The sequence below is a fragment of the Amphiura filiformis genome, chromosome 1 (assembly GCF_039555335.1).
Source record: "Amphiura filiformis chromosome 1, Afil_fr2py, whole genome shotgun sequence".
Taxonomy (NCBI): Eukaryota; Metazoa; Echinodermata; class Ophiuroidea; order Amphilepidida; family Amphiuridae; genus Amphiura; species Amphiura filiformis.
The window spans coordinates 64028819-64051648 of NC_092628.1; the positions used below are offsets into that span (position 1 = coordinate 64028819).

A 22830-nucleotide genomic window follows, 5' to 3' on the forward strand; every position below is an offset into this window, starting at 1 on the left:
AGAACCAGGAAAGCTTTAACTCACAGCTACTCACAAAGGAAAGGAATCCTAATACAATTTGTGACTCTCAACCCTCAAAATGTTCCTAAATAGCAACGAGTGAATAGTCAAAGTAACATCACTTTGAGTGTCGTCACTGCCAAAGAATCAAATTGCCTTGGAATCAGTTGCGGCGCCAGGGGGCATGAGGGAACTTCCCCAAGTCGGAACTCTTGTCGTCCCCCCCCCTTAAAATTTCAAATTACGAAACTCACTTTTGTCGCAGATTTGCGCAAACCATGGCCCCATGCCCCTCCCCCTCTCCTTCCTGAAGTAGTGTAGTTTTGGTTTAGGTATAAGATCATAAGAGCATTACAATTTAGTGGGAGACGAGCTAGCATAGATTTTTCTAGGACATTTTGCTCGCAAAATTTGCAATTTTACCCTATTTTGGCTCCCCAAAATGGTATTTTTCGGGCTTAAAAGGAAGATGCACAGTGCTATTTTTGGGGCCCCTAAAATTTAGAGGCCCTGGGCCCGGGACTATCTGGCCCAATGGTAAATCCGACCTTGTGAATATTGTCTAATGATACTCTACTTTTCATTAAAGATTCTTTAATAGTAAAGATTTTGTTAACTCAAACAAACAGTGTGTTTTGTTGTGCATTCTGAAGTGAATTCGGGTAAAAGGTGATCTTGGCCTTCCTTCTCTCATTTAGTGATACCAGCGAAAATGTAAGAAAATTAAAATTGAGTACAAATTACTAAAAGTGAAGGATAAGTCATTAAAATATTATTGTTATTTTTGCTTTTGTTTTCGTTTTTGTTTTTTTGAGTGATGTTTAATTTTTAACGGTCCTTTTCTAGGATTATGTCTATCTTTCAAGTATGCGTTTTTATTGAATGAATAAAATCAAAAAATCAAATTATCATATCAATATATTTAATTTACGTCTTGCTTTATTTATATATATATACATATTCTTGCTTAATTGATTGTTGCATATTTGCAGTGGTGTGTCATTTTTGTTTTGTTTTGTTTGTTTTTTGTTTGTTTATTTTTTTACCCACTCATCTTGGCGTTTCTATGTCCAAGTATGGTCAGCAGGAAACGGTGGAGCAAATTAGTCATTTCATTCACTCTCCAACTAAAAGATAATATAGAAATATGATAAAAATCGAATGCCAAAACTTCCATATAGTGATGAATAATTTGGATTAATTAATATAAATGAGTCCTAGACTCATAAATCAAATAATGTGGGTTTTAGGGGGGGGGGTAGTCTTTTTAACGAACTTTTCATGACTTTTTATTTTCTAAAGACACATATATCTTTGACCTTCAGATACGACAATGATTTAAATCCTGTTATGCCTACATTGTACATTACACCTACAAGTTAGGCTCAAGAGGAAGGAAGCCAGAAAAGAGATAATAAACTACAGTTAAACGCTGAGTGGTAGCAAGACATAGACACACATACAAGGACTATAATAACATTGTAAGTGAGTCTATAATATTGCATGGCAATCAACAAATTGAACTCAATTGTACATACTTCACCGTTTTTAACTTATTTTCAAGAAGATTTTTAAATTAATAGGCATGGCAATTTTGAGACCAGTTGGATTGTTTCTATATATTTCGTTATGGATCATGGTTCAACTCTGTAATGTTAAAGGTAAGTTGCAAAATGTTGGGTATGATGGGAGGATAGTACTGTTACGTCAATAAAATGATATAATAATAATAATAATAATAAAAATAATAATAATAATAATAATAATAATAATAATAATAATAATAATAATAATAATAATAATAAACAATAATGATATTATGATAATGACATTAAAGGAGGATTTCGTGATCCTCTTTTTATGACATTTTTCAGTAGATGTCCACGAAAAAGTTTATTCCCAAAATATCAGTTGATTCCGATATTGCGTTTGCGAGTTATGCATGATTATGTGTATTACACTGCTCCATAGACAATGCGTTGTAATTCGTTCTGGTGCACCAGAACGAAATTCAAATTTCACGATATCTTTGCGAAACGAATTAATCTGCAAGAAATTTTTGAACATAAACATTATGTAGTCAGAGGTTTCCAGTGATATAAAAATCTCAACTTATTTTAGAAAAGTGGGGGGGGGGGGTGATGCTGTGGATCACGAAATGCCCTTTTAATAGTAAGCGACAGAGAAATAGACACCTAATATGTTTCCGCAAATCATGACGCAATAAATTGCGTGGGAACTTTATTTGGTTTGATTTTGGTATTATAATGGCATTATGATAGATGAAAAAAAGGCAATTTCTTTTTGTAGTAAAAATAATTGATTTCTTGATAGGAAAAGCTAGCTTTCGATCAAAAAATAAAATGTTTTTGTGACACCAGGCCTACATAGTAGTTTAAAGGGAACTAGTTTACTGGGTTACTCACGGCCACCTGTTTATACAGTATGGCACCATTTCCTGAATGTATATAGCCTTATACGAGATTTTAATCATAAGAATAAATCACGAACTTCTGTAAAATCTACTGTATTATAATATATACAGTGATTTCATATCCCTGATAAACTATTTCAATATTAGGGTATAAGAATCGCGTATTAAACATTATTCTCAACATTTATTATGTTTAAAATCATCTCATCGGTTCCTTGTCCGTTTGTTTGTTTGTATGTTTGTTTGTTTGTTTGTTTGTTTTTTGTGCATTACTCCCGATTCCAGAAATAAAGTAACTAAATTTTTTTAAATTAAAACATATTCGTCTGCAATTCTATTTTGACAGAGGACACTCAATCCTAATTCTTTAGTTTGACTTATCTGGGGATTAAAAAAAAATGAACTTAAATTCCATGATATTCTATATGGATATGGTGAGGAACATGCATTTTCAGGTTTTTTAATGCTAGAACAACCATTTTTCCAAAGACTTATTTAACTATATCTGTCTATGCATTCTGATTTTTTGGCAAGAAACCAGAAAATCGTAACTTACTATGACCAGCTCTCACAAAATGAGCATAAAGTTGGCTCCTTGTTTTGGTCTTCAAAAATCAATATTTCCTTTACAATGTCTTTAGTTTTCTATTGAATTTTGTCATGAATGAATGGACTGTGTCTTCTATAGTACCCTGTCGACTTTATACTCATTTTATGGGAGCAGGTGATTGTGAGTTTTGGCTTTCTGGCTCTCAACCCTCGATGTGTCTGCGTATTGAAAACTCAGCCTGCGTCTTGAAAACAAAAACGGACAAAAATCTTCTTGAGTTTATAGCAATGCTAAGATGTGTAATTATCCTGCCCAGATCGTAAAAACGAGTCCTTCCAGCTGACGAGTGGCAGTGGCGCATGCGTAGTGGGAAAGAAACGTATCCATCTATCGTACAGATGGTGTGTCGAGGTCATTGGTGGTGTGAGGCAATCGTATTTTGCCTGAGTCCCTCGGCCCATATCTCAAAACTATTAAACACGGCGGAACAAAATCGCCATGGGAGGCTGTTGAAAAACTAGTGGATTCGCCCTACTCGGGGCCCTACTATCATGGCAATTTCTGACACGAAGATATAGGGACGATGACGCTGGGCCCTAGCTCTTGGTGTGCCAAAATCTTGCCCACCCATCTCCACGTGTCAATACCACCCGCTTGGTGATCGCATAATATATTCATAACCCGTCATAAATGATCTACATAGCCGATGCGAGCCATTCAAGTTTCGGGGAGCAAATGTGCATTTTTTGATATGTTTGTACATTTTTCCTGTGCTATTTTGATTTAAAAACACGCCTGTAAATTGTGTGACAAAAACGGCTCTCCACACTATGACATTTTTACACTGAAAATCACACTGAAAATGACAGGGTAACACTGAAAATCATCAGAACAAAAGAAATTGTTAGACTGAAATTGTTTTCAGTGGTATTTCAGTGTATTTTCAGTGGTATATCAAGTGGCTATTGTCTGCTATAATGAGCAATGATCCAGGGCATTAGTTTCCATAACAATATAACAGGCCAGCTCATTTCAGTGTGATTAAATCCATTTCAGTGGGATCAATGACTGGCCAGTGATTTTCAGAGGTGTTTCAGTCCATTTTTCAGTGTGGCTAGACAATGGTTATTTGCATACTGAATATTAACAAAAGAACTATTTCAGTGTTATTTTCAGTGGTGCTGTTCATTGTGTTAAATTTTCAGTGTTCATTACAGATATCAGTGTGATTTTCAGTGTAAAAATTTCATAGTGCCAACACCCCAACGCCACTCCCAAACATTACCCACAACCACCCAGTAGATGTTTTGGGGCCTAATATCACAAACTTATATGACTAATTATTTTTTGTGTCCGGCCTACGTTCTATTGTAGTCCTATGCATTACATTCCCTGCTTAAATGGCGATTGCAAAAATAACAATTGCTTCATTTTGTTTGTCTAATTTTTTTTTCTTTATCTGATTTTAGCCCAATGTGACCCTGGATATTATGGGATTCTTTGTGACGGACGATGTTACTGTGAAGATGAAGAACCATGCATGTCTAGCGGCTACTGTATACGAGGTTGTCAACCCGGTTACGTGGGAAATAATTGTAATGAAGGTAACAATCGATTGAACATTCTTCCTGGATTTCTAACATGCCCATTTGGGCTATTCCAATTGAAATCCATACACTCTCTATGGGAGACATAACCTTAATCTCCCACACAATGATGACGCCCGTTCCATATCTTTCTCTCCTACTCCTCATCATGTTGATCTGGAGTTCCTCTAGCTATTGACAGGTTCTAGCTCAGACATGTTTGAAATTGTATCAAAGGCAAAGTGCAGTAGTCGGGGTGGTCTGTTCAGAACTTCACTGAAATATTCAGCCCCGCATTCAGCCATTTTTTTCTGGTGTTCCGGCATGCTAAGCAAGTTATACCATCCTTATCTTTATTTGGTCCACCTCTACTGGTAGTTTCTCCACTCAATGTCTTTGTCGTTCGGAAATCCCCTGAGTGGCATGGCATGGCAGTAGCTTCACCCTTAGCTTCATCAGTATATGCTATCTTGGCTCTCCGCACAATGGTTTATTTTGTACTCTCCTGATTTAAACGGTTGTTAATCAGGCTTAGTGTTCAATAATTCTTTTTATACGATCAATAGCATTGCATATTTCTTAGCTAATCCAGCTCTCCCCCTTCCCTTCAGTGGAGGCAAGGACGCCCTCTGCCAGCTGCTCTGCTGTTTCTGAATAGGCGTCGTTGATTGGCTCCGAAGCTGTTTCCACATGAGGGATTGTGTTTCACCAACCAATCACAAGTCTGTTCACCTTGCAGTGTTCATTAATTCTCGCTCCATTGTTGTTTAGAGTTCCTGCACCACGCACTATTTTGCGTTTAGATCACCCATCAGGAATAAGATGTGCTAGTTGTTAGCTACGCTTTGAAGAGTGTTGTAGAAGCCTGTTTCTTCCTTATGTCATTAGTCAGGCATAGCATTACATAATTGTCAGTTTCGGATGTCTTGTTTGAAAATGTGCTCTCAGTATTCTGTTGGTTTTTGGTTCCCAGTCCAAAGGTGCTCTATTTGCAAGTTCACCAATACAAGACTCGTTCATTCTCTCTTTCTTTCGTCTTATGTGGACCACATAATTATAGGCAAGTAGTTACGAATTACCTTGGAACAGAAGCGAATGATCCAGAACGTTAAGATCGATCATTGTCTTTTAGATCCAATTAATGCAAATATTGAAAGTGAACAAAATGATACCGAAATTACTGTCATTACATGGTAATATTGCAATTATTCGAATTCCCTATACAATTTTCTCATAATTTTAATTTTCAGATGGGACGCCAAAGATTCAACATTTTTCATACGAAGACAAAGTGAACACCAATGCCACCACTGTTTTGATGTGTGCTGTGGTAGGCAATCTTGTCCCTGATTCATCAGAACTCAACGTTTATGACAGTAACAACACAGTAGTACGGAAAGCAAGCACAACGTTCATCAGGAGACTGTATAGAATGGAGAAGAAGTATGAAGTAGTTGTCGTAGAACCTGGAGAAAATTTCACTTGTGTTTTAAATATGCCTGATGGATCGACTACTGAGGAACATTTCTTGGTTGACGTCTACAGTGAGTACTCAAAGTGTAAACTAATAGAGCATTTATAAGAAAGAACAGTTTACAAACCCAGAGTGTTACATACAATTAAACATGACAACAAATAATTAAATGCCGACTAACACACTGCCCAACTTAGAAAAAATAAGGGAATCCACGAGACGGATTCCCTCACCATTAGGCCACCAGCTCCCACTGATAGACGATGGTTTGAAACTGGGTACTAATGTGGGCAGTCGAGGTATACAATACATGCAAACAAATATCGTTTCGTTTCCCAAGCATTATACAAATAATTAATTAAATTAAATAATTGTGGATTCTGAATCTGATGTCTGTGTAAGGTTCCCGGCTTTACTAACCAACTTTAGCTTCTGATGACGGATAGTATTTCATTCTTGCCGACTGAATCTTAGTTTGAACATAGACTCTAGAATTCATTGAAGATAGATATGAAACCAAACTATCCAACCAAGCTTTATGAATCTTACGTTGACGATTCAATTTTCTGGCACAAAATGGTTTTTTAAATGTTTAAATAGATTCAAATCCCGGGATTAAAATCACATCGAGAGTAATAACTCCTTTGACACGAGAAACAGTTAGTATAACCAATTTCGTAAAAGAGTATGATGCGCTACTCATATCCGTAAGTTCGAGAATAAAAAGCTCTCTTTTGAGGTTTTCTTCCTTTTTTTTATTAGATATATTTCGGCTTGAATCAAATATTGCTCATTTTGTTTTTGTTTGTTTTTTCTTAGCACCCCCATCACTAAATATGGAACCGATAATCGACGAATCGTCAATAACGTCAAATTCCGCTCTAATTATCTGGCTCGAATGGAATTCAGATATGCCTGGTGATGGACCCATTTTAGGATATATTGTGAAATATCGCCAAACCACATCTGAATCTGGTGAGATGTACTCAGAAATCGACATTCCCGTTACTGGAAATAATGCACCAGCAGTGGTTGTACCTGATTTACATTGGGACACCGAATATGAGTTTGCTGTTGTTGCAGTCAGACCAGGAGAAGGAGGGAGAGGCTTGCCGAGTCCGATGGCACTTGCTACTACCAAATGTGATGGTAGGTCACACTTGCACCATTACTATATATCAAATATTAAAAATATTAAAATATATTAAAATATGTCCAATAAGAAAAAAAGTAGAAAACCCTCAAAACAGGAGAGGTCAGGTGTTTTTGTCATTTTATTTCAATATCACGCAATTATATATCAAATATATGCCACTGAACTCATACATATGACAAATGTCACAATAACATTTTTACATATTATAATTTCAGTACCGACTGAAGTAGCTATAATTACTCGGGTACGAGCAATGAACTCATCAGCCCTGTTGGTTTACTGGCAAGTACGTTATAGATTAATCATTTACAAATAATATTTTGTGATACTTTGTACATGTACGTGAAGAGAATAGCAGTGATGGGATGATTTGTCGAGAGTCGAGACACCGGTGAGCGGTCGTAAATATAGATTAAAAGTAACTTCATGAGCGCCAGCTATCTTAAGGGACACTTCATTCAATCGGTCTTCAACAGTCGGTCTCTAGAATACATATCGTAGTTTTGTCAATTCTTCTTCTACAGTCTTTCCAAATACAATTACATCATGAAAGTAAATCTGGAGCGTTTTAAAGTAGCTCAAAGTTTAAGCTTTGCAGGGACCTTTTACATCAGCCTTTGGAATATAGTGGGTGCGTTACATAACCCGAACGGCATGACAATGAAATTCCATTCATATAAACCACTACATACTGCAAATGCTGCTTAAAGTACAAAATGTCAGAAAACGGAAAGTTTTGAAGAGCTCAAAATATTTTAGGGTAAAATGGCCAATTATGAGGTTCATTGGTCAGACACCCACATACATGCGTCAACATTGGGGGATGATTGTATGGACCACCCCCTTATCAAAATATGGAGGGGTTCATCATCCCCCACCCCCAGAAGCCACGCCTATGGTACAGGGACATTTTCTAAACTGTTATTCCAATGATCTTAAACAATTGAATGTTTTAAATATATTTTGTTTCAAACATACTCAGCTTCCACCAAGCATTACATGGCAGTGCAAGACTTTGCAGGACGTAAAAGTAACGTGGAAAGAATCAACTTCGGATACCTATCCAAAGGAAAACGTACACCTTGTAAGCCCTACGCATAATGGAACAATGATAGCCAAATTAAACTCCTGTGTTACCTACGATGTGCGTGTTCAATTGAGGAATTCAGAAGTGTTAGTTGGACCTCAATCTGACAGCATGAATGGTACAACATTAACATCAGGTAATGAATAGCTTCGAATCTTTTGCAAAAGTTGGGACTAAATTGACCAGCAGCACCTTAATTAAAGCCATATTATAACATTTCTGTAAAAATAGATTAGTATTTATTTTCCATAAAATGTTAGCTTTTACTGTCAGATATGTCCCTTTAATTTTGAGCCGAACAAGTGAGGTAAAGCATAGACAATTGGAATTTACTACTAGCGCCCATGCATGTTTCTCCCGCGGTTGTAATACGGTACGATCCTCGAGGTATGTGTGTATGTGTATCCCGCACGCCGTGTACGTACTGTGCATACGTGTTCGACTAATATTTCCATCGTAATAATAAAACGCCGGTTCCATCGTTTTATTCAAAATCTCGGATTTTGACAAAATTACAGCACCTAAAGTCTTGATTTTTGCAGAGTATCTTTATTGACTAAAGAACATTACAATCGTGTAAAAACCAGAATTAAAAAAATTGAGGGCGTTCTCCTCAGCAAATGTTATAATATGGCTTTAAAATACACTACTCATAATAATTAAAGGATCAGAAACTTGTATTGCTGATTCACATCTGTTGTGTTCTTGAGGTGCTGAGCGAAGTGTTTTCTCAGCAGCAATATTCTTTGCTTGAATATTGCTGAATGAAATGACTTTCATCTGATTTACAATGTCAATGCTGTGTTTTAAAAATGCTAATAAATAAGTCTGATTTTAATTTTGTTGAGTGTAGAATCAAAACATTAATTGATAAATTACAATATAAGGGATACCGTAAAAAGGTTAGGTCTGGTGTTATTTATGGGACGCAATTTAATACGTCCAATGAAAGCCGAGCAACAAATAGTTCATGACATGTGAACATTGTTTGCCGAAGTTTAATTTAGTAGTTGATTAATTATATTCGTTTGTATAACCGGATCTCCTTGCCAAATATTGCAGCTTTATTTTTGTGGTTGAAATAAATGCTGACGGACATATTTCATTTGATTACTCAGATATCATCGTTGATGCTGTCAACACGTCCTCTATAACTCTTTGGTGGAAAATGCCAGAATGTGCATTACCAATAACAAAGGAACTGCTTGTGAGTATACCTAGGAAACAGTCAACTTAAGTGCTGTTCTCTCGTAATATTCTTCTTACAAATAAAATGTTTCTTTTATTATGTCTATTTATTACATTACTTATGTAAAGAAATTTTTGTATGACAATCCTATTAAAATTGATACAAATCTTTAACAGCTTACGATTGGTTTATAAGATAAGGTACGCATCATGTATCAGTGGTTTATGATCAAAAAACTGAGTTTGGCTTGTATTTACCAATAGTTTCGCTACTACATGTATCAGCCGGAAAACCAAACTAAACCAGCAGATGTAGCTGTGCGTAATACAACGCGTACGGAGGAATACTTGGAGATACATCATCTCCAAGCTGGTCAAAGATACTTGATTATAATGCATATGATAACAACTGACGACAATATGCTGGAAATTGGAGTCATTGATATTTCAACACTTCGAGAAGGTAAGCCATGAGCTAATCCAGTTAAAATCCATCTATGCACCCTTACGGAAGACATGACCTTAACCTCCCACACATGGAATGTAAATTTCAAATTGAGTTACCTGAATGTGTGACTCTCCTTGAAATCTACATCATCCTATGTGGGAGATTAAGGTCATGTCTTCCATATATGGGGTGTATAAATTTCAACTGGAATAGCCCAGTATTTGATTAATTGCATCAGTAGATCTGGGCAACCCAAATATTGAAGGCAGATTTGGGCCTGCAAGTATATTGTATGTGTGTGAGTTGTTCGGGTTTGACAACATTGGATAACCGTAGAAAGCCTCTATAGGCGCATTGCCCTAATCAGCTCACACCAAATATTTTATTAGTTTATCGGGGTCCAATGGAAATACTCTTCTCGAAACTGACTGCCCGCTACATGTACATGTATTCACTGTTCTGCACACGGGCCCGACGGATTAACGTCCCCTCCGAAGGACAGAATTCTTTCATGGTTCATTTATCCAACACTAAATGCACCAGTATGTAATGCTAAGCGATTGATGATACTATTAGCACCAACCTACGGTGCGTTATGGAATTGTCTTCGTTAATATTTTCTCATGACCCTCAATTATAACTACAGCTTGTTATGCCGAAACACGTACCCTCTCATGGCCAAAAACTATGGCTGGAGACTCGACGGATTCCATAGAGAAATGTCCTCAGTACTCTGCAAAAGGTAACGTCCAGTGATAAATTTCACTGACTCGAATCTCTTTCTTTTACTAGTAAGTCTTCCTTAACAGTAACAAATGGGAAATGGTTTAATTGACCTTAGAGTTACTAACATTGAAATATCGTTTACGTTCAACAAATATGGGAGTCCAGAGGCTGGGCAAATACTTAAAAAATACAGGTTTCCTCTTTTAAATACAATTTTAATACAAGGACAATTGACTTGATACACTTCTTCTTGAATGTTTCCCCAGCTGGAATTCCACGCGGTAGCCGTATATGTGAAGTGGGTGCAGATTTTCAACCAGTATGGAACGACCCTATTATCATCGATTGCTTTCAGGACGAGCAAATGTCCATTACAGATCAATTAGAAATGTTATCAAAGGTTTGTGATACTTTATTTCGTAGCATAGTGCTGAATACAGAGTGGATTGTGTTTGTGACATAGGTTCACTGATCATGAGAGATTATTGCAAAAGGGGGAATTGTTTCCTCACAAGGTGATACAAAGTGCATCAGCGTAAGAGCAATGTGTAAATCGTACTGTCTCAGTATGAATCCTTGAAACTTGCGAACAATAATAACAATAGCAACAAAAATAAAAAGCTGATGAACTGATTGAGACGTTTTCTCGAATGATCTTTTATTTTAAAAGCTATGAGTTCAAAATTTAAAATATTTTTGTCCAGTGTTTGCTATTTTAACTACATTATTATAACAAATCGGCCTTCCCAAATTGTAACTTTTCATTCAGAATACTGTCAATATCAACAATGTGGAAGAAGTTGCCACAGATTTAGTCTATCTATCTGATGACTCTGGCATCATTGACCAGGATGGATTGGAAGCAATAGCAACAACATTGGAACATATAGCGGATGTCAAGGGCGCATCTAACCAGGTAGGATGACCTCGTTTCCCACAATTTTTACTTACATTACATTTTAATTTGTGCATGAGGAAAGTTTCATAAAAAAACCGATGGACAGAACTGAACAGGTTACATTTCATACTGAAACACCTGCAAGGCTAAACAGTCAAAACCATGCATTGTATATATTTATACTATTTTATAGAGCTATATATTCGATTGTTGTCCCCAAAGATAACACACTGTATGTTAAATGTAGTATTTTTTGTTACTTTAGGACGTTTATTTATAATCCCTCCTAGAGTAGCAATTTTGTAAAAATATTTTGTTATGAACAGAAGTGCATTCTACCCATGCTGCAATACTCCAGGACAATACTACAATACAATACAATACAATACAATTCAATACAATACAATACAATACAATACAATACAATACAATCGGGAATACAATACAATACAATACAATCTAGTTACTTATGTAGTCCAGTTCAATACAACTTTGTTAGTAAAGTAGCTATATTGTTGATCATGACATTGTTGATCTACATGTACCGAATCATTGTACTGTCCCTCTCTCTTCTTTCTTGCCAGGTAACATCTTCTGTTGCAGAAACAGTTGACAATATCTTAGACGTTGATAACAACGAATTCCTGAATGCCATGTCAACAAATGCACCTACTCGGATCCTAACATCTTTAGAATCTCAAATATCCAATCAACAGAAGCAAGGTGGTAATTTCTCTCACAACGGTCGCAATATAGCCATCACAGCTTTTAATGTAGATCAAGACGTACTAAGATTTGGTTTAGGATTTGCTCAAATGACAGATGATATGTATAAAGATGAAGAGAAAACTAGAAAGATATTCTATGACACCAGTGAGATTGAAGTTGAGGACACTGATGTTGCCATTATACTCCCAGAAATTGGCCTTATGCTGAATGGTGAGTATAGGACATAAAAACTAACCAAGAGAAAGTTTAATCCAGTTAATAGTAATGTGTGTAGGTGAGATAGGTGTCTGTATGTGTGAAATGTATATCGTCAGCATACTACGCTAATTCCCTAAGTAATTTTTTTGTAATTTTGAGAACAAAGTACAAAATATGGTTCAAGCATGCATTTAAACATATTCAACAACCTTTGTACAAAATTAAGAACAAATGATAATGAGACAAATGAAAGGGAATAATCCGATATAATTAGGATGATTACATAACCGATGCATGCTTGAACCATCTTTTGTACTTTGTTTTCAAAATTACAGAAAATGACTTAGGCAATTAGCGTAGTAGGCTGACGACATATAACTTGAGTCTGCGCGGGGTTGTAATGGGAAGGCTGTGTGTTTTTGTAAAAGTGTTAGTTATTATAGCTGCAATAATTTGCAAGGAGATTAGGATCAGGAAAATTCTACACTACTAACGACATTGTATGGTATTATAGGTGTGTGGGTAGGGGTGTGTGTAATCTAACTGAGTATATGTGTGGTTTGGGGTGTGGGGTGTGTGTAGGTAACATCCCAACAAACACAAATATAGTTTCAAAACGTTATAAACGTGTTCTAGTTTTGGTCAAAACTATTTAATTTCAAAATAAAGGGTAATGCCATATCATTTTGGCAAAAAGTTTTGCAAACTAATTTGCCAGCATTTAATAACGTTCTATTAAAATGTTTTCCATCCAGTTTTCAAAAATGTTTTCTGAATGTTATTAGAACGTTTTATACCCTTATAAAACCGACATTGCCAAACGCTTTCTGTAAAACGTTTTGTGTTTACTGGGATTATTATATTCTGGCTGATATATTTTGCCGGAGATCCGGAACATGGAAAATCAACCTTACTAACAAAGTTGTATTGTATTTGTCTACGTAAGTAAGAACGTTGTATTGTATTGTAGTATACCGTATTGTATTGTATTGTATTGTATTGTATTGTATTGTATTGTATTGTATTGTATTGTATTTTGTTGTATTGTATTGTATTGTATTATATTGTATTGCATTGTATTGTATTGTATTCGTGTGAGGAATGAGGATGAGTATGTCTATAACAGTGCGTCTACGTGTGGTAGTGTAATGGAAAGCTGTGTACATGTTTATGTTATGCATGTCCCGTTTGATAACGATTTTGGAGATGTAAATAGTTAGTACCGTATGTACATTAGTGTGCGTTAGAGATGTTGTTGTCAATTATTAATGTTATCATCTACTACAATTCTTTTTCCTTAACAATTTAGATAAAAATAATAGCAGCACTGATGTTCCTGTCAACTTTATCATCTACGAGAACAGCAAGCTTTTTCAGTCCAACAGATTGCCTACTGAAGAGTCGTGTTCTAAACGAACACAACGTATAGTCGGAACACGCATCGTAGCCGCGTCTATTGAAGGTACTCAAATCGCTAATCTGCCGTCAGACCAGAAAGTCATAAACGTGTTCCAGCCACTCGAGGTATAAAAATAGTTATGTCAATTATTATTTCATATCCCATAATGTATTGCAGATACATGTTCACACCATTTCCTGTCAAACGGTATAGAGTTTCACACCGGAGCTTCACAAGCACACTGACAAGCAATACTAATGAGACACCCTTTCCAAATAACATCTTGCACTACACTTTGAAATGTCTATTAACATGGATTTCAGTCAATCAGAAAAGGGGATGGTACATAAATTATACGCTTCACACTAGCGGGTGTAAGGTAAATGCGAGACATATTGCACATATCTTGTTAAATCACGTGAATCACAAAAATAGAGCGCAAGTCTGAGAGATTATTAGTTATAATTAGCAGACATGTTAAAGAAACCGACATAACATCTTTTTATAACAGTAGCTCCCAAATTTCAATTCTAATTTTAACTTTAATTTTAATTCAGCAAGTACAACGTGCAATAATGTAATACTTGGCTTTTTGTTTGAAATTTCCACATAAGACAGCATTGTGTCAGTTTTAGAAGTCATTTTGTGTGGGTTTTTGTGTGCATCATTAAAGGTGATTTCAATTTGTTCATAGAATATTAGATTGAATTCTGGGAAGGTATCATTTCCTCCACTGGGTATATGAACACAGCTGTCTGCTGTATCTTGTTTCTCTCATAAAGATGTCAAATTTTATATGGATCAAAGATAATAATAAACAGAATTAGAGCGAGATGACTGACTTTGTTTATTTCATTTTCAATATAGCATCTGGCGAACTTAAAATGAAATTTCACGTGCGTTACGTTTGTACAACAAATCACGTCGTGTCTGATCTGATTATTAATGATAAATCGTAGATGGATGACTCGTTATGGTATTAACCAGAGACAGGAAAAAGAACATTCATTTATTATTTCTTCTATTTGTGATCTGCTACCATGAAATAAGCGCAAAGTCGCAAGTTGGTAGTTTCGAGACGCCTGGCTGCTGCGTTGATGTTCTTTGTTTCACACGCATCTGTTCAATGCAGTAGTATGTCTGTATGTCCGTTGTGACCATTGTGAATAGCCCATTGTGCCCCTATTCACGAAGGACATACTACTGGCTTGTACAGGTGCACGGCAAACAAAGAACATCAACTCAGCAGTCAGGACGTCTTGAAACTACCAACTTGCGACTTTACGCTCATTTCGTGGTAGCAGGTCATATATTGCCTTTCTAGCTATACAAGTTCTATGTTTCCTTTCTATCTCTGTGTTACATGATCAGTATCTCTCTTTGCTTCGTGATTTTACATTTTTTTATGAGGTTGATTTCTTTTCCTTAAATTATACATATAATTTTATTTTCAATCACATAATTTCATCTTCTGTATGATTCTTTACACCCTTTTGCTCTTGCAGACGTAGCCAACGCATAATGTCAATTAATTAGTGTAAATACTGCCATATATATAGGTGTTTTCCGGACACTGTCAAAATAACATAAATTCCACGAGTTTCTAACTACAGCGGTAGTTACTTGGAATATGACAAAAGTATTCATGTAGTTAGTTTGCTGCCTACGATATTTTCTCAATGAATGAATGACCTTGACTCACGATATCCCGACTATATAATGTTCCTCGTTGACAATTGATTCTGTTTTATTTTGAGAATCCAAATATTATGTATCAGAACAAAGTGTTGTTTTAATTTGTTCCCGGGGTTAATAATTTACAGTTGCGTCATCCAAACAAAACACATTTTACGCCCAAATACATGGTCAATGAGAACAAATATAATTTCATTTGGCAATCTCTTATTTCAGATATGGGAATCCGGTAGCTTAGATAACTACGAGTGCGTATATTGGGACTTTAAATTAGATGAAGGACGTGGAGATTGGTCTAACGAAGGGTGTTACTTAGCTCTTAATAACACCGCTAATAGAACTATATGTTACTGTGATCATTTAACTAGTTTTGCTGTCTTAATGGTAAGTCAAAACATCATGATTCTGATTACTATCCTATATCAAGCTTTGTATACAGCATTAGAATGAATAGGCTAAACATTATAACAGCGTATCAATTATATGGCACATCAGCTGCTGATGGCGACTGGCGCTTAAGCATGTTAAGCGAATGGTATCCTAGAGAGCCGACCTAAATAAATCAGAAGCTCTGCAGGATACTCTTCCTTAATATTACGCAATACATATGCATCACGATAATTAAAATTCAGAGAAGATTGAAGATTGTATAGTCAGAATCGACAGATTTGAAAATACTGACGTGTTTAGTTTTAAGATAGAAACTGTTTTTCATGTTGTTTTGCCATCATTTTTAGGATTTTCGAGGCCAAGCAAAACCAGTTTGGCGTTATCTTTGATCAGCACAATTGGATGTGGAATAAGTATTGCAACTCTAACTATTACCATCATTACTTACCTGTCTATCAAGTTAGTAACTTCTATCTATAAAATATTAGTGTCAAAAAACACGATTGTCAATAGACAATTTCCTGAAACAATCCAAGATAACAATTTTATTTTTTTACTCTCAATTCTAAAACAACACGAGTATCTGTGCTCGTTTCAAATAAACCGCTCTCTTTTTTATGTTTGTTGTTAATTTTACGATCGTAATACAGGAAGATAACATACATTCGTGTTTAACCTATAATACACAAGCAACCCCAACTTATTACTAGCAGCATACCTACAATCTTAGAAAAAAATTGTTCGAACACTTTAAAGGCCTTATTGGAAATGGTCCCCCTTCTATCCCCGTACAATGTTGGCATACCCAATATGCTCATCTTCACCATATCTTCTCCCAACATTGATTGGTGGGGAAAGGGGAGGGGATATGCTTAAGATGAACATTGAGAGAATTCTATTATAATTCTTAGTTTTCAGTGACTCATATAGCGTGCGCACTATACTAAGATGAGCATGGGAATTATGTAGTGGGTGTTCGAACACATTTTTTCCGGGACTGTAGATTATTCTTGTGCTTTACAATTTATTATCGAAAAATAGCAATGCGATAATCATAGACTGAATTAATAAAGACCAGTTTGCGTCTGACGTCATCTGTCAATCAAACTGTCTCAAAAGGTCTTAATAATAGGAAACTTTTATTTTCTGAAGACACCATGTCAACAATGCCTAGAAAAGTTGATTTTCGCCTTGTAAATATACCTTAATTTATCGCCACTTTCTGCGATTTCTTTTCTCCGATGAATCAACCAACCTTTTACGCGCTAATCAAACAATGGTCGACGTCATACACAAACTGGTCGATTTAATTGTGTCTCAGATTATAGTTTATCTTCCCTATTCTCCACGATGTTATTAAATGTGGTTGTTGTACTCCGGAAGACAGTATAACCAACATGCCATGTTTATTGGGATGCTGTTCTTCACAACAGGACAAACAACCACCATCCTATGCTTCGGGTATGTTCAATGAATTCATGATGTCATACTACCTTATGTTATATTGGGTGATCGCTATATTGAGATATTAATCTATTCATAACCATAATTTTATCATGGTATTTACTACAGATCATTACGTAATAATCCACCAAGTCGTATCCTCATCAACCTCTCAGTATCACTTCTTTGTCTTTACATCGTCTTCCTGATTGGAATAGATCAAACACAATCCGTTGGCGGATGTATTACAGTAGCTGTTCTGCTTCACTATTTTACATTAGCCTCAGTATGTTGGATGGCCGTTGAAGCTACTAATTTATATCTATTGATTGTAAAAGTTTTCAATGCACGAATAAAGAAATTTTTGCGAAAAGCGGCGTTGTTTGCTTGGGGTAAGTTATAAAAGTTAAAAAAGGTTGGTACATGTATTATTTAGAAATAAGTGTTTATATAGACGAATCCAATTTCACGCATTCCTACACCTTAATGGCTGCCAAAGTTGGGTCCCCGTCGGCTCCATCTCACCTAAAATGTGAAATGATGCGGCCTTGGAGGGTATTTTAAACTGCATTCTATCACCTGTGTTACACGTAGACAAAAGAATAATCACAGTGTACAACACAAAAGAACCTAACATCGAATTTTAAGCGGCTTTAATCCACCCAATTGCGCAGTCACTACACCAGTTTGGTGCATGCGGGGACCCGTCATGGCCGACCAAATCCTGACCATGACTTGGCTCGTTGGATTCGTCTATAGGATAATAATAATTATGACCTCTGCGAAATTTAGGTTTAGACAAAAGATATAACATGAAATTATTTTCATTATTCTTACTTTACCTTTTTTCAAAGTGTTGCTTAGCAGAGTGCATTAGCAAATTACGATTTTTGACAAACAAAAGTAATCGATTTTGTTGGATTGTCACCAAGAAGTAATTATTCAAATATTATATGACACTTAATTGTTGTTGGTGTTGTTGCTGCTGCCGATAGTGTTCCTGTTGTGCATGTGATGATATCAGTGAAATTTATGATATATAAGAAAAGCTTCTTTATCTTATTAAAACAGGTGCACCCTTGATCATAGTAGGTCTGGTCTTAGCTATCGATTACTTACAATACTGCAATACAAAACAGTAAGTAGGCTTCTATAATGTTGCAAAGTACCATAAAAACTCAATAGTCATTTTGAGACTATAAGTTAAATTATCAGCTTCAATGTCATTATCATCGTGGGGCTGTGTAGGTGGCCCGGGGTAGGTGGTGGGGTTAGGTGGGGTGTGTTTTAGTGTGGAGGGTTGGGATGGGGGGGGTGTGTGTGGGGGTATATGCATTTGTATGTAGATGTAGTACGAATACTTGGTACTGCATGTCTACCCTGCAATTTCTTAATTACAAACCTGTTCTGTTGGAGCACATTCTGCTATTTCGTTCGTATATGTATTCACGTAAATTTTAAGAGTAAAAACAAAAGATCTTGCAACCATAATAACAAAAGTAACTCAATATTCATCTGTTAATATTTAAAAAAGGGAATTTGGTGCTTTTGTTAAAAATCCTTTTAAGACTATAGCTTGCTCTATACAGATTGATTGTTTACCAGCTAAACTATAGTATTAATTTGTTTTTATCCACAGCTGCTTCATGGAAGTTGGTTATGCCTTCTACTTCGCAGACCTTCTTCCAATCTTCATCATGCTGTCGTTCAACATCTGTATATTTATCCTTGTCATTCAAAAACTAACATGCAGACGAACCCTAGTCAAAAAGCCCGCGCAAAGAACTCCAGATACTGCCAAAGAAAGACAACAATCAATCAACAGAGCTTTGAATGCTTTAGCCATAACCGGTTTACTAGGCCTGACCTGGATCTTTGGATTCTTTACTATTATCAACACTGCCAATGTTGCTTTTCAAGTGATCTTCACTGTGTGCAACTCTTTTCAAGGATTTTTCATCTTTTTGCTATTTTGTGTGCGACAGAAGGAAGTACGACAGGCTTGGCAGCGTTGTTTTACCAGTAAGAAAGAAGATTTTGTGAATGCTCGAGTTGAAATGAGCAATACTTCTCGCTTTAATACTTATAATCAGCCTACGCGATGATTGGTGGATTTTCAAATACGCGTTTCATGTTTTTTATTAGAAAAATACTCATTTGCGTGTATGTAGGAACAGTGACGTATACGGCAGAATGGCCATGAAAGACAGATCTCCAAGAAATGTCGTTGGCAAACTTTTGAAACTTATTCTGTGAGATAATAAGTCTATCTATCAACAAAAAGGGACGAAACAGAAACAGTAGTGCTGACAAAATATTTAGATTCATTAAATTTGTGATGCCAACGTTGTCATTAGGGCCCGTTCAACAGCTCGTTCAATGTGTACGCCAAATTGAGTGAGCGGACGCGAGGGGGGGGGGGGTGAAATTTTTGATGCCGATTTTGTTTATGTTAAAACTCCCACTCCCCATGGCGTAAATGATGAACGGTCCCTTAAGTCACTTTCACCCTAATCGCTTGCAGAGTATAATGTATCCCTCATACGAAAGACAGCAATTTATTTCGGATGATATTTTACATCATAACAAATCATTGATAGTGCCATATGACAACAATTTTTCTACATCCTCTTCCGATTCCGATGATCAATTTGACAAAATTCTAATGTCGCCCAGCGTGGTGAAGTTTATTTTTAATTCATTTTCTTCTTGATATGAGGCGTTGTTACAACCAAACATTTCAAATGATGTTTTACCGGTTACTTTGAAAGGACAAGATGTTGTGATATAGAAATATGGATTGAAATGTCTCGACGGGTGCGACATAAGCACACCGTCGTCACTATAGTCTTATTCTACTGTTTGGTAGAATCACAATCAGATTTTCAATATCTTGAAACGCTACTCAAATTTGGTAACCCCACCGGAGCACTTTCACTGGCTCAACCGGCGTCTTCAGCGGATGTTATTGCTCTCAAGATTTGTTGTTGCTGGTTATGTCGAGATACCACCGATGACGTCACAGGCTTAGATGACGTAAAACAAAAGATGTTGCTATGTACCTACAGCATCCCTTGAAAAGACTGTGAATCCCTAGGCCCTGTACATTGGTATATCTGGACGCAAGCTCAAAAAGAGGCCAGCAGAACATAAATCTAAAGTGGCCATTTTCCAAATCAGCAATTAAGGAGCACATTGACAGGAATAAACATCAGATTGATTAGGAAAACGTAAAAATGTTGGAGAGGAAGGGTCTTGGAAGCAACTCATAGAACTAAAAGACCCAGTCTGAACCGTGATAAAGGGTTAGACATTGACCTTATCTGAGACCTCACCCTGATCCAACGAAGCAAGGAGCGCCACATCTTTTTGTTTGACGATATCCACACCTTAACGTCAATGTTATCTCATCAACATAACCAGCAACAGCAAAACTTCAGAGCAATAACATTCGCGGAAGACGCCAGTTGAGCTGGTAAAAGCGCTCCGGTGAGTGTAGCAAATTTGAGTAACGTAGAAGTTTAATTTTGCTTTCTTGTATTTTTTATTTTATTTATGCGATGTTTATGCGACGCGAAAGTTCAGCAACTAGCAATACTAATGTCAAAAATATTGCAATTTTGCAACACAGGTTTCAAAAAACCATATTACCTATGTAAAATAGTATTAATTTAAAATGGTAGCAGATTCGAATACAAGTATTCGCCAACAAAGCAGTAATTACAGATGTTTCATATTAAAAATTACAAGAAGCTACAAGACTTTGTACTATCTGCACAAAATAAACCGAAGTCCATACGGATCATCTTGTGCTATTATCGGTGATTACTACAGTGCGCATGCGAACAAAACCCCAAAATGACGTCAATTGAGGTATGGTGTACTTGAGAACATCGCGAGAATGATGCAAGACATTCTGCAAACATTATGACAGGCGATAGAATATATCATGTCCGTATAGATGAGCCACGATGAATGAGCGGTATTAGTTATTGAGAATTATGGTATTAAAAACCCAGCTGTGTGCCCTCCTCAACTCGCTCTAATGTCTATCAGATAGAACTACAACTTGATAACCCGACACAATTTAGGATTATGTATTTTGAATGTCAGAGATCATAAAATAAAAGGTTATAAGTCTTATATGAATAAAGCTGATGAGTTTGTTGATATGAGAGGGAAGGCTACACCTATATTGGTGACCAGGTGGTGGCCGCATTGAATTCTCTAAATTCAGTAAATTTTCATCGTCAACCGTGTAATTGAATGGGATTATTTTGAAATTTTAAAACGCTTGAAATATCACAAATAAATAGGCCTATGTTGATAAATAATATAAATACAAGCTAAAACCGTTGGGGTTCGATAATGAACCCACAAAACTAACCGACTATATTGGAAAATGCCATACGGCCGGGCGGTTTCACAAGTTGCCGGCTCGATCATGTCATCCGCCGCCTGTTGGTGACCGGAAAAATATTCTGATCCCTTAAGATGAAACCCTCAAATAAAGGCAAATTTTCCTTAATTCTTTATGCTATATAACATAAAGGCTATTAGTATTACAATCTTTATTTGCTCAAATTTTATAAAAGACCAGTCTGGCTATGTGTGTATGCATAATGTTTGTATAACTTTGTAGGTATGTATGTACGTACGTATATATATTACATTTGTTTTGTTTACTTGGGGTGGTAGTAAATAAAGCAAGTCTTGGAGATCCTGAGAATGGAAAAACTACATTAGTGTGAGTCTTGTAGCTTCTTGTTATGGTTATACCAAAACAAATGAGTGGGTGGTGGATGTTGGTTTGTAAATGTGTTGTAACTCTGCATGAGAATAAAATTATCAAAAGCTCAGTGACGGAGTAAGGAAATTTATTTTCGAGGGGGGGGGCCAAGTGAATATCAGGGGGAGGGGCAAAATCAACACATTTTGCATAATATTTCTGCAAAAAGTGGACATTTTCGTATTTTTGTGGGTTTCCTGAGGGGGCAATAGTTCTGATTGGCGACATTTCCCGAGCCCTCACCCTCTAGCAAGTAGCAATTAGTTTGAACTTTTGGTTTAAGCCTAAAATAAATGATTCCATTGAATTCTAATTATGTACAACGAGAATTTGTATATAAAAATATTATTCAGGGGTTAAAATGATCTTTGTATATATGCTATAGAACAATCAAATTTCAAGGCATTTGTACCAAAACTATATCATTATTAATCATTTATACTTTCCCTTTCTTGGGTATTTTATTATGAATAATAAAACGTACGATTTTGAGTAATATTATTTTTATACGAATTTCTTCCCCCGGGCTTCTTCCAAAATTTCATTACGCTATTATAAGTCTATTAAAATATCAACATATTAAAATATACTTGTGTAGAGTCTGCAAATTTTGGTAATAAAACATACAAACAATTATTGC

General features: G+C 36.1%; 1 protein-coding gene across 2 annotated transcripts; it reads left to right on the forward strand.

Moving 5' to 3' along the window:
- The first annotated feature begins 1337 nt into the window (after window positions 1–1337).
- Window positions 1338–21951, forward strand: LOC140150807 (uncharacterized). 2 transcript variants are annotated; one of them, XM_072172949.1, is made up of 18 exons: window positions 1338–1481; window positions 4454–4588; window positions 5821–6114; window positions 6864–7193; window positions 7416–7486; window positions 8183–8423; window positions 9406–9494; window positions 9740–9938; window positions 10570–10665; window positions 10916–11049; window positions 11419–11565; window positions 12132–12486; window positions 13784–13998; window positions 15785–15952; window positions 16306–16417; window positions 17531–17793; window positions 18473–18539; window positions 19041–21951. In XM_072172949.1, the coding sequence occupies exons 2-15, from the start codon at window positions 4525–4527 to the stop codon at window positions 16345–16347; spliced, it is 2445 nt and encodes an 814-aa protein (XP_072029050.1). In that variant the 5' UTR covers window positions 1338–1481; window positions 4454–4524; the 3' UTR covers window positions 16348–16417; window positions 17531–17793; window positions 18473–18539; window positions 19041–21951. The 2 variants fall into 2 exon arrangements, with proteins under 2 accessions (XP_072029050.1, XP_072029041.1); XM_072172940.1 differs by lacking the exon at window positions 1338–1481 and adding an exon at window positions 1492–1661.
- The last annotated feature ends 879 nt before the right edge of the window (window positions 21952–22830 follow it).

Coding starts and splice junctions, on each gene's coding strand:
- LOC140150807 (XM_072172940.1), top strand. CDS start 1,586: ATGGCAATTTTGAGACCAGTTGGATTGTTTCTATATATTTCGTTATGG. Junction 1,662..4,453: donor TCAACTCTGTAATGTTAAAG/GTAAGTTGCAAA, acceptor ATCTGATTTTAG/CCCAATGTGACCCTGGATAT. Junction 7,194..7,415: donor TGCTACTACCAAATGTGATG/GTAGGTCACACT, acceptor TTATAATTTCAG/TACCGACTGAAGTAGCTATA.